This window comes from Equus asinus, chromosome 26 (assembly GCF_041296235.1).
Source record: "Equus asinus isolate D_3611 breed Donkey chromosome 26, EquAss-T2T_v2, whole genome shotgun sequence".
In the NCBI taxonomy this organism is placed as follows: Eukaryota; Metazoa; Chordata; class Mammalia; order Perissodactyla; family Equidae; genus Equus; species Equus asinus.
This window is the reverse complement of record NC_091815.1, coordinates 42227761-42245021: the sequence shown is the minus strand read 5'-3', so window position 1 is coordinate 42245021 and position 17261 is coordinate 42227761. Positions and strand designations below refer to the sequence as shown.

Sequence of the window (17261 nt, the reverse complement as noted above, 5' to 3'; positions counted from 1 at the left end):
TACATTTCTTCCTTTTTAAAAAATCATTTCGGGAACCTCAAAAGCTAGCAGTGCCCAGCCCTCCTCCGACCCCAGAGGCCCTGGCTGGGCTGGGGAGGAGGGTGGCCCGCGTGGCTCAGGTCCTCCGGAGCACCCAGGACCGGGCCCAGCAGCTGCTCTGTGACAGGGGCCAGAGGACAGACAAGGGGGCTGGGAAGCGTCCCGCTGGGAGGTAGCTGGGGTCTTGCAGGGGATGCTGGCCGAGGAAGGCAGAGGGCGAGGCAAGGCTGCGTGCAGTGGGCAGAAGAGAAGGGGCTGCAGCTCTATCCCACAGCGGCTTGGGCAGCATCTTGGGACGGGGCAGGCTGGGCGGAGAACTCAACTTGGCGGTTTCCGTGAATCGGAGCAGCTGCGGGATTCGCAGCAGCGGCTCTCCAGGCCCGGGACCTTGAGCCACATCCTCTCCTCCATCAGCCAAGGCACAGAGCGGTGAGGATGGCCTGCATGGCGCGGCCACCGCCTCCTCGGAGGTCCAAGGACGGCTTCCCTGGCTGGTAACTGCAGCCCTGGACGGGGCGTCGGCAGGGGCGGCAGTCGCCTCCTCATTCATGCGCAGCAGCACCCACCCCTTCCCCCGAGGGCGGCTGCGGCTGGCTCCGGCGCAGCGCAGACTGTTCTGGGCGGAGGAGGGTGTGAGGAGGCCCGGGGTGGAGACCGCAGTGGGCAGAGGCGGCCTCTTCCACCCCAGCGCCGGGCGGTCGGGTTGGGGATGGGCTGTTGAAGCAGGAAGGGGCGCCAAGAGCTGGTCTGCGGGGCTTGATGTCATTTCAATGTCTGTGTTTCCGAGGGACCCTGCCTACTGCGGGCCCGGGATGCGCTGGAGGGGAATGAGCTGGAGTCACAGTTCGCTCAGGGCAGCTGAGACGTCTAGAGGTGAAGAAAAGAAGGAACGGAGAGGAAGACTGGGGGACAGTGCAGAGGAGCAAAGAAATCAGGGCAGGCTCGGGGGTCCCCTGAGGGGAGGCGGTTCGTTTTCTTTTGCACAAGGGGAAGATGAGATCTTTGGACAAGCTCGACTGGAGAATAGAGGGACGCCAGGCAGATGTCTCTGGAGGACAGTTGGTCGGTAGGATGCCCAGGCAGACATCTTCGGAGAACCCCATCCAGGGGTTCAGGAGCTGTGAGCATGTGGATGGCCGTGGGCCACAGGGACTGGCAGTGGTGGGTCTGCGGGGCCTGCCGGCCACCCTGGCAGCCCCTGCTCTCATGCGGTCCTCCTCCACCAGCAGACCTGTGAATGGGCCTCTGGCTTACGGTGACTGTAATGAAAACTGCGTGGAATGAACCCCCCGCCCCCAACAAGTGGGGACATGGGCCTTCTGTCCACATACCCTGTTGTTTAGATGAGCCTTTCCATCATGTGCGCTGTACCTGAAGGGTCAGGGGTTGGACTGCGGGCCAAAACTTCGCCTTGCCACCTGAGCTGCAAGGGAGAAGCCTGGTATCACTAGGATGACAAGGCAGCAGAAGGGGAGCTGGAGCCCAGCAGAGATTAAGGCCTAGGGTAGAGGCCAGAAGCTCCCAATGGGAACTGCAAGGATAAGCGGGCATGTGGGAGGGAGCTGAGCAGTGAGGTCTGGAGGTCGAGCTAGAGAGAGGTCTGAGAAGGCAAGCATTGCACAGCCCGAGGGGGCAGGGGACAGAGGCCTCGAGGGGGTGCCAGAGGCAGCTGGGTCGAGAAGAAGCAGTGGGCAAGTCCAAAGGCTTTTCCAGTTGAAAGGTGACTTACAGATGATTTAAACGAGAATGCCTCTGCTTACTAGGCTCAGAGTCAATCCAACACTGTGTTTCCAAGTGAAGGCAAAAGAAAAAAAAAAGGACAAAAACTTTTAAGGCTTTCGTTTGCACAGGGGCCAGTGGTGCCCAGCGAGAAGGGTTGGGAATAGATGAAAAGCTGAATCCACTACGGTGGCGGTGGCCTAGTGGTTAAGTTTGTGTGCTCGGCTTTGGTGGCCTGGGGTTTGCCAGCTCGGATCCCAGGCGTGAACTTACACACCTCTCATCAAGCCATGCTATGGTGGCATCCTACATACAAAATAGAGGAAGAGTGACAACAGATGTTAGCTCAGGGCCAATCTTCCTCTCTCTAAAAAAAAAAGCTGAATCCAGGCAGGTGCGGTGGGGCACCAGCCACCAGCTCTTGGGAGATCCAGAGTGACCATAAAGCCAGATCTTTACGTGACATCTATGGTTTAAAAAAATATTGGCATCTATCTCCAAAAAAAAAAAAAAAATCATTCTGTGAGTCAAACAAAACGTGTGGGTCAGTTCTCCTCAGACCTAAAAGCCCTGCCTGCTCTCGATGGAGACAGGAAGCAGATTATTGGGTGCCTGGGGCTGGGGAGTGGCAGGCAGTGGGTACCAGGTGCCCATTTTGAGGGTGATGAAAATGTTCCAGAATAGATAGTGGCTATGGTTGCACAACGCTGTGCACGTCCTTAATGTCCCCGAATTGTGCACCTCAAAGAGGTACACATGGCAAATTTTATGTGTATTTTACCAGGAAAACGGGGGGGGGGGGGGAGGAGGGGAAAGGCGAATAAAAGGAAACTAAGGCAGAAGCCGGGGGTGAACGGGCAGTCGCCAGGAGCACCGCGTGCGCCCTCGGCCTCGCGCTCAGGGGCGGGCGTGGACACCGGTGGTCGGCGAGCTGCACGGCGCGGCGCGGGGGAAGGCGCGGCCGCACTCGCCGCAGGCGAAGGGCCGCTCGGCGCCGCGGGGCCTCCTTGCGGGCGGCCCCGAGGCGGGGGGGACCGGGGGGCGCTCCCCGCGGTGGCCGCGCTCGTGCTGCACGAGGGTCGAGAGCCAGGCGAAGGCAGCCCCGCACGCGGCGCACTCGAAGGGCCGCGCCCCCGGCTCCCCCGCGCCCCGGCCTCCCCGGGGCCCCCCGGCCTCCCTCCACCGCCCGGCCTCCCCCAGCGCCCCGCCCTCTGCAGCGTGGCCGCCACCTTCTGGTCGCCGCTCCCCCGAGGGCCAGGCAGCGTCCTGGGCCTGTGCGGGGAGGGGTGGCTAGGTCCTCGGAGCTCTGTCTCCGGCCGGTCCGCAGGGAGGCTCGTCCCAGACACGAGGCTTCCGAGGCGCACGGGCGCGCCAGGTGGGGGAGAGGGGCGTTAGGGAGGGGCCATGCCCCCGGCATCTCCCGACACTCAGGGAGGTGGAGAAGGGCAGGCAGCCGGCGGCCCGCAGTCAGCACGGACTCCGCGCCCTCGAGCCTATCCTTCCTTAAGACAAAGGGCCGGGGGCCGACCCCGTGGCCGAGTGGTTAAGTTCGCGCGCTCCGCTGCCGCGGCCCAGGGTTCCGATCCTGGGCGCGGACATGGCACCGCTCGTCAGGCCACGTTGAGGCGGCGTCCCATATGCCACAACTAGCACGACTTGCAACTAAGATATACAACTATGTACCAGGGGGGATTTGGGGAGGTAAAGCAGAAAAAAGATTGGCCACAGTTGTTAGCTCAGGTGCCAATCTTAAAAAAAAAAAAAAAAAAAAAGACAAAGGGCCGGTGAGGTCGAGGGCAGGAGGAGCCCTGGGCCCCCCTCTTCCTCACCTGGTCCCGGCTGCTGCAAGGACCCCATGCCCCAGCTCCCTCAGTCTGTCCCCCTTGAGCTTGGCCAGCCCCTTCACGCTGGGGGGCTGAGGCCCTGGTGGAGGGGTGGAAGCGTCTCAGTGGCCCCCACAGTGGGGTGGGGGAGGGGTGTCAGATGGTCCCCATGTCTCAGTCCCCACAGTGAGTGTGCGAGGTTTCCGGGGCAGGTGTGAGGTTCACCACTGAAGCCCTCCAAAGCCTTCCATTAGCGAAGTCTACAGATGGGGTGGGTCCCTAATCCTCAGCCAGGCCCCAGCTCCCTCCCATGCCTCAGGATCTCCACTGGGCCGACACTCACCGAGGGAGCCCGCGGGAGCCGAGGGTGCAGGGCGCCTGGGGCCCCACCCTGGTGTGGAGACTCTGCTGGGTCCGGGCAGGCTGCGGCCACTGGGCCTCTGGGGGGAGCAGCTGGAATGCCTGGAAAAGCAAACACAGTTCTGCTAAGCAGCTGCCCCGGCACCACCAGGGCTGGGAGCAGAGCTATCCTCCTGGTGCCACAGCACAGCAGAGGCACAGCATTGCCCTCTGCCAAAAATCCAGGAGGAGCAAAATTAAAGCCACCAAACCAATGCATAGTATTTAGGAAGGATTTATTGTGCATATAAGAACAGTTCAAGAACGGGGAGCTTTCAAATCCAAAACTGATGTGAAGCTCAGGGCCTGATGTTAGGTGCAAATGAGGAGCGGGTGCAAACATTATGATGGCGGTCATTACAATGGGGGTTTGGCAGCCGGCGAAGGGATTGGTTCAAAGTCATTATCTTATACTGTTTTTAGGAGGATGACTTACATTTCTTTTACGATTATCAGAGGCATTTGCAAGAGGTGGCCCAAGTTAAGTTTCATTTGTTTTGCAGAGTAAGCTAAATTAAGTTTCACTAATGTGGCTTAACAGTTTTGTCTGCTCAGGGAATGTTCAAGTCTGGTCTCCATTTTGTATTTAATGTAAACACCCAAATACACATTCTCAGAGGGCTGTTACTAGGACCATCGACATAATTCAAGGCCGGCCCCCCACCCCCACCCCGCCGTGCACAGTGGAACTGCAGGACCCCTTTGTGATGGGTAGTTTTATGTGTCAATGTGACCAGGCTAAGGGATCCCAGATCGCTGGTAAAACCTGATATCTGTGTCTGTGAGGGTGTCTCTGGAGAAGATTAGCATTCGAATCGGTAGACTGAGTCAAGAAGATCATCCTCACCAGTGTGGGGGGGTGGGGGCGTGGCCCAATCCTCCACGGCCCAGGTTGAACACAAAGGGAGGGGAAGGGCAAGTTTGCTTCCTCTGCTTGGGCTGGGACAGCCATCCTCTCCTGTCCCTGGACATCAGCCCCCTCCTCGATTCCTGGGCCTTGGGCCGCAGACTGGGCCCTACACTTTTGGCTCCTCTGGTGCTCAGACCTTCAGATGCATGATGGAACTCCCCACAGATTTCCTGGGTCTCCAGCCCGAAGACAGCGGGTCGCACGTAGGACTTCGGCCTCCATAATTGTGTGAGCCAATTCCTTATAATAAATCTCTCTATATCTATATAAATCCAACTGGTTCTGTTTCCCTGGAGAAACCTGACTAATACACCCTCGTTTGAAAATCACTGACTATCTCATGGCAGCGACAGCAGAGCATTAAGCAGAGCGTGGGCCGTGGGTGAGGACCCCGGTCACTGTCACCTGCCAGGGCTCTCAACTGTCCCCTGCAGCTGCGTGGTCCCTAAGAAGAAGCCCCCTGAGAGGGTGATGAGCAGTAGTGGGGTTTGAGGTCCCACCTATCACATATAACACTCCCGTCGCCTATCCCACCAAGGGGCACACAAATCCCACCCAAAGAGGAGTCACCACCGCCTCGGAGCTTGCTACTGATGAGGGAGAATCCGAAAGACGGGACTGGCTTTGCATCCAGGCTCCAGCCCCACTTGCTGTGTGACCCTGGGCAAGGAGCTTTCCTTCTCTGGGCCTTAAAGGGCATATCTGCGCAACACGCTCAGAGCTAGGCACCCAACAAGGGCTTCGCAAACTTCCGCTATGGTCACTGGATAATTCAGGGTTTGTGACCAAAGTAAGAACACAGTAACACCGCTCAATACAAATTGACAAGATTCAAGAAAGTATGTTAGCACAAACAAAAAATGAGAGGTGAGCAGGAGGTCAGGCACACGTTGGCAAGTCTGGTCTTGGGCTGATCTCTCTGCTTTCTGCTGCTCTCACCCTACTCGCCTGGGGGCAGAGGACTGAGACCCCAGGGCCCAGCCGGTGGGGGTGGGAGTGGGGCATGGGGATGTGGGTGGGGAGGAATGAAAGGGTCTTTGGAGAGAGGATTGATGCGGGAGGCAGCCGGGGCTGGAGTGCGGTGGGAGGAGATTAAGGTCCAGGATTCTCCTGCTTTCAAGTTAGGAATACGTGGATGGTGTGTTTGGTGGGATTATTGGTTTTCTGTTTCTTGCTAAATACTAGTTTTGAATGTGAAACATCTGCCAAATTCTCTAATAGTCACCAGGAGAGCTGTCAGCCACACAGAGGCAGACGGGACTCCCTTTTGCTCCTCTTCCCGGTATCTGCCCGCCAGGGACCCTCAGCAGGAGCGAGTGCGGCCTCCTCAGGGCCAGGACGTGACTAAGGAAGGAGGTGGTTGCTGAGTGAGAGAGAAGCCCTGTGTGTGTGTGTGTGTGTGTGTGTCACGGTGGGCGTGTTTAGTCCTCCTGACTTGGAAGCATGGCTGCCATCCAGAGCCGCCTGAGGCTGGAGACACACACACTTAGGCCAGCACGGAAACCAAGGCCCCTGGGCTCTGTCTCTACCTCCAAATGCAAGAAATGTTTCCAGATCCCACCAACCTGGGCTCTCATCATTCCAGGGACAGTGAGTGGGGCGGGGACCCAGAGGTGTGGTCTAACCAACCAAGAAAAAGAAAACAAGAATAACGGAGAAATGTGAATGCCAACCAGCTATTTACTGCTGTTGAGGGATTACTGTTAATGGTTTTATTGAGGCAACAGTGCTGGGTTTATGTTTGAAAAACAAAGTCTTGGTGGTTGCCAGAGGCAGGGGGTGGGGGTGGGAGGGCTGAAATGGGTGAAGGGGGTCAAAAGGTACAAACTTCCAGCTGTAAAATCAATGAGTCCTGGGGCTGTAATGTACAGCATGGTGACTATAATTAATAATACTGGCGGCCAGCCCCGTGACTGAGTGGTTAAGTTTGTGTGCTCTGCTTCGGCGGCCCAGGGTTTTGCTGGTTCTGATCCTGAGCGAGGACATGGCACTACTCATTAGGTCCTGCTGAGGCAGCGTCCCACATAGCACAACCAGAGACACTCACAACTAGAATACACAACTATGTACTGGGAGGCTTTGGGGAGAAAAAGAAGAAGAAGAAAAAGAAGATTGGCCACAGTTGTTAGCTCAGGTGCCAATCTTTAAAAAAAGAAATAATAATAATACTGTATGGTATTGCAGGGGAGGAAGACATTTCCTCTACCCAATGTCGGTTCTTCTGGCCAGAGAACGAATTAAATTCACATGAAACAGAATAACAGGAGAAAATTAAACAAAGCTTTATAACATGTATACATGTTAGGCAAGCTAAGCAACTTGCCGAAATGGCTGGAGCCCCCACCTTAAATATCATCTTCAGCTAACGACAAAGGAGGATGTTGGGGGTGGAGGGGGAGTCAATCTTGGGAGATCACCACACAAGTACAGTAAACAAATGCAGATTTAAGTCTTTGCCTTTGGCATGGATTAAGAGTTTCTAGAGATAAAGTCATCCCCCCCTTCTTCCTGGTACAGAGAGGGAGACACCTTTACAGATGGAGATTTCCTTTACAATGTAAATATCTCCTAACACAGGGCAAGCAAGTTCCACTCCTCAGAACCTCCTTCCCATCTGCAGTTTATTAAAAACAACCAGCCCCAAATAATCCTCATGCCAAAGAGACATATCTTGGGGTGGCCAATTCCAGGCCCCCACAGTATATTTGAAAGTTGCTGAGAGAATAGATCTTAAAAGTTCTCAGAACAAGAAGAAAAAGTTTGTAACTATGTGTGGTGACTGCTGTTAACTACACTTAGTGTGGTGATCATTTTACAATATGTACAAACATCAAATCATTATGTTGTACACCTGAAACTACTATAATGTTGTATGTCAATTATATCTCAATAAAAATGAAAAAATTTAAAAAATTAAAAATAAAATATTACAGATACAGGTAAAAAAAAAAAAAAAGAGAGGAAAAGAAAGCATCCTTGCACTCAGGCCCACCCTGCAGCACGTGGAGATGGTGTGCGAGCATGTCTGTGGTTCCGTAGGGGGAGAGTCCAGGACGGAGAGGAGGCTCCCATCCACATGGCTGGCTGTGCGTCAGGCGCCTGTGGTCCACCCAGGGCTGCCTTCTCCAACAAGCGCTGGAAACATAGTGCCCAGGGCCCGTGAAACTTTTTTTGGAGGAGGGGGTTTCTCATGATAATGTTTTAATTTCTTTTAAAATAAGATGGAAAAAAATGAACATAGTGACTATTCCAGCCTGGAATATATTCATCTTTATACTGACGTGGTAATAAAAAATGACTTTTAATATTACTTTGTGGAGGCTCATGAACATAATTTTTTTTAAAAGATTGGCACCTGAGCTAACATCTGTTGCCAATCTTTTTTTTTTCTTTCTTCTTCTTCTTCTCCCCAAAGCCCCCCAGTACATAGTTGCATATTCTAGTTGTAGGTCCTTCTGGCTCTGCTATGTGGCATGCTGCCTCAGCATGTCCTGATGAGCAGTGCTAGGTCCACACCCAGGATCCAAACTGGGGAAACCCTGGGCCGCCGAAGTGGAGCGCGTGAAATTAACCACTCAGCCATGGTGCCGGCCCCACATGAATACAATTTTTGGTATTATGTTTACAGGGCAGAAATACTTGGGGCCCACAAAAGTCCAGCTGCAACCCTGTTTAATGACTCTATTCTTGCTTCTTTGGTGTATGGAGTGTGTGTTAGTTTCCTGTGACTGCTGTGGCAAATTATGACAAGCTTAGAGGCTGAAAACAACACAAATTTCTCTCTCACAGCTCTGGAGGCCAGGAGTCCTGTGGTCACTGGGCTAAAGTCATAGTGTCGGCCAGGGCTCCTTCATTCTGGAAGCTCCAGGGAAGATTCTGTTTCCTGGCCTTTTCTCAGCCTCTAGAGGCATCCACATTCTGTACTGTGTTTTGGGATTTGTGGGATGGGTGAGAGATCTGGAGCTCAGGCCTCCTAGGTGTGTAGAAACAGCCTTGCACAGTGGTTGGATGGAATGTCCTTGAGCCTGTCACAGGAGTGGTGCTTGTGATGCTCCGGGAATACAGGAGCTTGGAACCAGGGGCCCTGGGCTCACCTGGGATGGGTCTCTTTGGGACCTCAGGCTCTTCTCATCTTCCTCCTCGCCAATGCTCCCATCCTGGTGGTGGGTGAGAGATACCAGAACTGGGTGGGAGAAAGGGATGGTGAGAGAGACCTGTGCAATCCGAGCCCCCAACTCCCCACATACCCTTCACAGGGAGGGCAACATGTCCCAGGAGCATCTCTCAAGACCCCCAGTGAGGCCGAGGCAAGAGCAATGAGGGGCCACCACTTCCATCCTTCCAACAAGCTTCTAAATGCAGCCCCACCCCCTTGCCCCAGACTCTCCATGGCTTATGCCCATGATGACTCAGGCATGAGCCTGTGGTGACTCCTGGGTCTTCTCACCCAACACTCCATGCCCAGGAGCGCCCCTGAGGGACCCAGAAGGACCTTCGCTGCAGTGCCCACTAAGAAGGAAGGCCTGGACCCAAGCCCTCATCCCACAACCAGGAAGCATCTAAAGGCATGCTGGAATATTCCTGAGGTGGAATGCTGTCAAGCAGCAAAGATGGTTGAAGCAGGATCTACCACAAAACATAATGTAGCGGGAGAAAAGCCAGGGCAGAATAAGAGCTACAGAAGGACACCATTTATAGAAGGTTTAGGACATGGGCGACAGAGCCATATACTGTTATGGACCCAAAATAAGAGGAAAAAGTAGAAACACACACGTGAAAAGAAGAATCAAGACCTTGTTCCCCTCTTCAGGGGGAGCAGGGAGGGGCAACAGGAAGTGGAGATGTGCGCTGGGGACCCAACGAACTCCATGGTGTGTTATTTCTTCAAAAACAACCCAAAGCCAGGAGGCTGGGCTCTGCAATGGCTGCATGGCAGGTACATGGGTATTCATTATAATACTTTCTCTATAGTTTAGTAGGCTCAAAATATGTCATATAAAAAGCAAATAGTTGCTTTGGAAGACCAGTTTGGCAGTTCTTCAAAAAGCTAAAGTTGCCATATGACCCAGCAATTCTACTCCTAGGTATAGACCCAACACAAATGAAAACATGTGTCCACACAAATACTGGCACACAAATGTTCACGGCAGCATTATTCACAACAGCACAAAGGTGGAAACAACCCAAATGTCTATCAACTGAAGAATGAATAAACAAACTGTGGTGGTCTAGCCACACAATGGAATATTATTCAGCCATAAAAAAGAATGAAGTACTGATACAGGTTGCAACATGTATGAACCCTGAAAACCTTATGCCAAGTGCAAGAAGCCAGGCACAAAAAGTCATGAGTTGTATGATTCCATTTCTATAAAATGTCAAGAATAGGCAATTCCATAAAGACAGAAAGTAGATGAGTGGTTGCCAGGGGTGGGGTGGGGAGGGGGAACGGGGAGTGACTGATGATGGTGTGAGGTTTCCTTCTGGGGTGAAGAAAACGTTCTTGGATTAGAGAGTAGTGATGGTTGCACAACTCTGTGAACCACTGAATTGTACATTTTAAATAGGTAAATTATATGGTATGGGAATTATGTTTCAATAATGCTATTATTTTTTAAAAAGAAAACACAAGAGCAACATCACTAAAAATGGCAGAGTAGGGAGCTCCCCAAATCCATCTGTCCACTGAAGCAACAACTAAGCGGCAAGACTTTCCAAGCTCACTTTTTTGGAACTTCAATCTAATACAAAACTTACAACGAGGGGAGTGAAAGAAAGAAGCTGCGAGAAAAGGCTGTGGCATTTTAGCTTACCTGCCTACCAACCCCATTCTACAGCTAGATGGTGGCTGTGGGGATGGCAGTCCATGTTCCTGGTGTGGCTTGCTGAAGCCACAGGGGGCAACACATATCTTGTTCTCAAAGAACTGTGATTGTGTGTTTTGACATGGCTGGTGACTCCCTGAAAGGTTGGTTCAGGGGTTTGCCTGCGTTATGCACCCTCAGAACTCTCAGGACTGGAGTGGCCTCCTGGGCAGCATTTGTCAAAAGCATTTACAGGCATATGCTAGCCACAGTCACCTGAAGCAAGGGACAAGTGCTGGAGCAGCAGCAGAGAGGCCTAAGAGCCCAGGAAGGAAGAGGCTGGGGGAAAGAGATACACAGGGGTCTACTGGGGGTCTAGTGGCCATGCACATGCCCAGGGCTAGTTGCATCGTAGGAAACATGAGAAGACCGTAGGCTTTCATCTCTGACTGATCCTTAGGCTCCACATAAGCAGGAAGTGAAGGCTCAGAGTTGTAAATGGCGTAGCTAAGCATTGAAGGAGCACCTCAACTCAGAGCCAACCTACAAAAACCAGGAGAGTATTATTATTTTTTTTGGCTCCAGGCATTTAAGGAAATCTCTGCCAAATCACTAGCTGACCACTAAATTAATGAATCGGAAACTTTAGTGATCACATACAACAAAGAATGTTGTCTTCACAAAAATGTTTTAGAAAAGTCACTAAAACAATTACAACCCACAAAAAGCAGCATAAACAACCCTGAGGAGGGGAGAGAACCCGATCTCCAGAGTTACCACATTATATTACCAAATATTCAAAATGTCCAGTTTCCAACAACAAATTAAGAGGCATGCAAAGACACAAGAAAGTATGACTCAATCACAGGAAAAAATAAGGAAGCTCAGACGTTAGTCTTACTAGGTGAGGCTTTACATCAACTGTCTTAAATATACTCAAAAAGCGAACAGAATTCATGAACAAAGAGCTGAAGGAAATCAGGAGAACAATGCTCTCCAACAGATAGAGGATATCAATAAAGAGATAGAAATTATTTAAAAGAACCAAATAGAAATTCTGGAGCAGATAAGTCCAATAACTAAAATGAAAAATTCACTAAAGTGATTCAACAGCAGATTTAAGCAGGCAGAGGAAAGGACTGGTAAACTTGAAGACAGGTCAATTAAAATTATACAGTCTGGGGTGCAGAAAGAAAAAGGAAGAAAAGTGAACAGAGCCTAAGGGACCGAAGGGACACCATAAAACATACCAACAGGGGCTGGCCAGTGGTGTAGTGGTTAGGTTTGCATGCTCCATTTCAGTGGCCTGGGGCTCACAGGTTCGGATCCTGGGCATGGACCTAGCACCGCTCGTCAAGCCACACTGTAGTGGCATCCCACATAAAGTAGAGGAAGATTGGCACAGATGTTAACTTAGTGACAATCTCCCTCAAGCAAAAAGAGAAAGATTGGCAACAGACGTTAGCTCAGGGCCAATCTTCCTCACAAAAACACAAAAAAAACAAACAAATGAAAAACATACTAACAGATACATGATGGGAATCCCAGAAGGAGAGGACAGAAAGAGGGGCAGAAAATATTTGAAAAAAATAATGGTTGGAAACTTCCTAAAATAAATGAAATACGTGAATCTGCACATTCAAGAAGCTAAGCAAACTTCAAGCAGAATAAACTCAAAGAAATCCACACTGAGACACACTACAATCAAACTGTCACGTGGTTCAACACATGAATATCAAGCTATGTAACGCACCACGTTAACAGACCACATGATCTTCTCAACTGACGCAGAAAAAGCATTTGACATAATCCAACACCCTTTCATGATAAAAACACTCAGTAAACTAGAAATAAAAGGGAACTTCCTCAACACAATAAGGGTAATTATTGAAAAAACTATAGTGAACATCGTAACCATGAAGGACTAAAAGTTTGCTCTCTAAAGAAACAAAGCAAGGATGTTAACTTTCACCACTTCCATCCAACATTGTACTGGAAATTCTAGCCAGAGCAATAAGACAAGAAAAAGAAATAAAAGGCATCCAAATTGGAAAGGAAGAAGAAAAACTCTCTATTCACAGATGACATGAGCTAATAAACAAATTCAGCAAAGTTGCAGGACCCAATATCAACACATAAACGTCTGTTGTATTTCTATACAATAGCAATGAACAACCCCAAAAGGAAACTAAGAAAATTCCATTTATAATAAAAAGAATCAATTCCACTTATAGAAGCAAAAAGAATAAAATACTGAGGAATAACTTTATCTGGGGTGGTATAAGACATGTGCACTGAAAATATTGTTGAAAGGAATTAAATAAAACCTAAATAAATGGAAAGACATTCTGTGTTCATAGAATGGAAGATTTAACGTTGTTAAGATAACAACACAACCCAAAGTGACCTACAGGTCCAATGCAATCCCTATCAAAACCCCAACAGCTTGTTTTCTTCTCTTTTTGCAGAAAGGAAAAGTTGATCCCAAAATTCATATGGAATTGCATGGGATCCAGAAAGCCAAAATAATCCTGAAATAAAAGAACAAAGTTGAAGGACTCATATTTTTGTACTTCAAAACTTACTACAAAGCTACAGTCCTCGCATAATGATAGACATACGGAATGAAATGCAATTGAGAGTTCAGAACTAAGCCCATACATCTATGGACAACTGATTTTCCACAAGCGTGCCAAGACCATTCAGTGGGGGAAAGAAGAGTCTCCAACGACAGCGCTGGGACAATTGGTAATCTACATGCAGAAGAATGAAGTTGGACCTTTTCCTCATACAATATACCTGACAATGCCTGGTGCTCACCAAATGCGCATCACATGCTGGTTCTTCTGCTGTTCCTGTTTACCCACCCTTTCCCCCTCAGCTACTGGCTGTACACTCTCCACTGTGAACCACTGGTGTTTGGCACTGCCCATGGCCCAAGAACCACCTGAAGGCAAATGCAAAGCTCTTGCTCTCACGCAGCTCACATAAACCAGGACAGACAGCAGACATGCAGGGAAGGGTAAACCCCATAAACATCACAGAGGGGTGGGCACCCCGGAGAACATGAGTGGGGTTCTGTGTGGTGGCCTCTCCGAGAGGTGTCTGAGGCAGGCCTGGGTGATGAACTGGCTACCCCTGATCCTCTTTCTCTCTTTCTCTCTGTCTCCTGGCTCTCTTGTTCTTGCTTTGTTATTTCTCTGTGACCGAGAGCATCGCAGTCAGTGGACACAACACTCCGAGGCATCCAGGTTCCTGGCTGAGCCAGAGGGAGGTACGTGCTATGGACTGAACAGGAGAGGCCTGTTCTGTTCACAGTTATTTCTCCAGTCACCAGCTGTCAAGGACTTCCAGTGGAAATATTCCGTCTGTGTTCCCCCTCCCTTGCACCAGGCAGCGGGAGAGGATCACCCACAGGAAAGATGAAAGCAGGATCCCTTTGGATTCTAGCTGGGCATTGGGCACCCTGTCCACAGCCCCCTTCCCTCAGTGCCTATCTCATCCTACCCCTTCCCACTCAACACCCTCCAGGAGCCTCCCTTCCCAAGGGATGAAACCCAAGCTTGAGGCAGCAGCATGCAGATGCCACCTGTCCGTGTCCCTGACTTCCACGTGTTCCTGCAGCGGGTGAAGAAGCCATATCAGGCTCAGCTATCTGCCACGCCAGCTACCTCACTGCCCGCAGGACCGCAAGGTCACCCTGCGCAAAATGCAAACACAGGCCCCTTGCTGAAAATGATGGAGAACTTTGCCATAGCGAAGCATTGAAGCCCGCCTGGGTTCTCCTGAGCTCGAGGCCCTGCGGGCTGCACGGGTCCCCCAAGGACCAGAAGCAAATGCCCTTTGGCCCCTCTGCTCCAGGAACAGCAAGTTCCAAGGGTCACTTTATCTGCCTGGCATGTCTTCCTGATGCCACAGGAGTCCAGGGGTGAGACACCATTCAACGCCCGCCAATGTGGACTACGCCGGCCTCTGCAAAGCAGGACATGTAGCACCTTCCCGAGCACATCAGCCAGCTTCCCAGGGCAGCAGCGGGGAGACCCGGAACCCTGTTTTCTGTGAACTGCAAGACTTTTCTGAACCACAGGCCTGGAGACGCCCTGATCACAGCACCCAAGTGGGTCCTGAGGAACTGACCTCCTCCAGTGTTGGGGTGCGGCCCACCAGACAGCAGGTGGCATGGGATGAATGACCATAGGAGCGATGGATTAAAAAGTCTCACCTTGGACCCCATGGACTCATTGGCAACAGATAGTGGGGGTGCCACCTGCGCACGAAATGGCCACCTCCCCCCTGGTCTTTGCTCCTCCATGCCATCCACCTGGCATTCCCTTCCCTCTCCCGTACACTTACTGACACTCCTCCCCCAAGCTCTGCGGGAAACAGGGGAGTCCTTCCAGCCCACACAGCCTGCGGCGGCTGGCTCTTGCCATCCACACCTACTTATTTGGGCCTCCCGGCATCCAGCTCCTGCACTTTCATTGACATTACCAGGAAAGACAGAGCCCATTCCGTGGGACCAAGCCCTGGGAGGATGGAAGCTTGACATGGGGTCAGAGGGGCAAGACAGCATGAGGACAGAGTCCCTGCAGGTGAAAAGGGAGCCGAGAGGGAGAAGCAGGATCAGAGAGTCATCTGCAGACCCCGCAGCTACCTGAGTCCCTTCTGTCTGCTGAGCTTCCGCAGACACCCTGGGTGTCGATCTACACAACCATCCAGTGGGTCTCTGGGACTGGGTCTGCGCCCCACAGCCAGGGCACAGGGGAGGGACCAGTGATCTGCAGGATTCTGGGACAGGACCTGGGGCAGCAGGGTCCACAGCACCATGCGTGGGCTGAGGGACCAGGTGTCCTTCTGAGGGAGAGCAGACAGATGCAAAGCCACAGGCCAGATGGACACGCACTAGAATGGAGGGATCTTCAAGTATCAACCAAGCAAGAAAAGTGAGCGGAGGCCGCAGCACAAAGACATTTATGTAAAAGAAAATTAACACAGGTGTGCAGAATGATAATGAGCGTTGGACTGGCACCGGCAGGGAGAGGGTTTGCTCTACGCTTGGGGCACTGCAGGTCAGGAGGGGGATGGTGACAGGAGTGGCTAGGGGGTGGGTGGAGCAGTGCTAGATGGATAAGACACTCTGAGTCTAAAAGGAAAAAGAAGCCGATCCTTGGGTGCCGGGCCACAGAGAAGTCAGCCAGAACCCAGACCCAGCACCTGCTCCCTGCCACATCCACTCAGTCTCGGTCTCAAGGTGCGGCCCGTCCCCTCACCTTCCTCCTGAGACATCTGTGTGGCTAGCAGCCTCCCTGCAGGTGCGGGGTGCCTGCGACTGCACCCAGGTCCTCATCTTGCTGGGCAGGGCACCCAGGAACTGCTCTAGCACTAGCAGCTCCAGCAGCTCCTCCTTGGAGTGCACTTTGGGCCGCAGACACTGTCGGCACAGCATCCAGAGCTGGCCCAGTGCGTGGTGTGGCCCGCCTGCCATGTAGTACTGAAACTGCTGGAAGCACAAGCACCAGGCCTCTGCGTCCCCAGGGCTGGCCAGGTGGGGGGCCTTGTCCTGCTCACTAGGGGCCTGGGTCTGGGGGTTCCTGGGGGAAGCAAAGGCTTTGGCCAGTGGGAGCATCTATCTGGCCTCAGGGGGTGAGTGGGCTGGATCCCAGGACAGTCCCAGTGGCTCCAGACACATGTAGGTGGCAGCAGGCGGATACGGTCAGCAGTCAGGGGCCTGCAGAGAGGGGCAGGCGCAAAGCAGCCATATCAGATGGTGGCCCTCCCTGCTCAGGACCTCCCTTGGCTCCCTACCAACGTATCCTGACCTCCAGCGCCCCAAGGAACTGACCTGACTCCTCCCTATCTCTTCCAACCCAACCTCCTTCTGAGGCACTGGTCATCCCAGAGCCTTCATGGCTGTCCTGCCCAAACTCCCCCCTGATGTTCATCCCAGCTCAGATGTCACCACAGCAGGGAGGGCTTCCTGGATGCTCTGGTTCAAGTTGTCCCCTTATCCTCACTGTGCTATCCTCACAACCCTATTCATCCCTGAAACATCTCATTTCCTTATGTGTCTATCTGCCTTCTTCATTAAGTCCTTCACATGGTTTGCTGAGGAGCTGGGGAAGCAGGAGTTCCTGCTCTGAGGGGGTGGCCAGCGCTGTCCAACAGAACTTCCCACAAGGACAGAAATATCCTCCATCTGTGCTGTCCAACACGGTAGCCCCTAGCCACAGGTGGCTCCTGAGCACTTGAAATTAGGAACTGGATTTTAAATTTAAATTTCCTTTAAATGGAAACAACCAGATATGCTAAGTGGTAGTGCAGGGGCAGCCTCCTGCTGTTCTTGCCTTTTCTGCCAGGTCAGCTGGGGAGGAGGCAGTGAGGAGGGCAGGGGGCAATGGGGGAGACTTCAGAAGTGAAGGGAACATGGGAAGGGCAATGAAAAAATAGACTTTGAAGCATTTCCCAAGCTTCCCACAGTGAATGTGTAAACCAAAGAAACTGTAGAAAGTTGTAAAAACAAAAATGAGCAGGGACATTTTTTTTTTTTAAACAGAAAACAATTGTACT

General features: G+C 51.9%; 1 protein-coding gene across 1 annotated transcript; it reads right to left on the bottom strand.

Moving 5' to 3' along the window:
• Positions 1-2655: 2655 nt before the first annotated feature.
• On the bottom strand, positions 2656-16530 carry ZSCAN1 (zinc finger and SCAN domain containing 1). Its single transcript, XM_070499521.1, is given in 4 exon segments — positions 2656-3030; positions 8985-9073; positions 15965-15987; positions 15989-16530. Coding segments are annotated over 4 exon segments (819 nt in total). The 5' UTR covers positions 16321-16530.
• Positions 16531-17261: the final 731 nt, after the last annotated feature.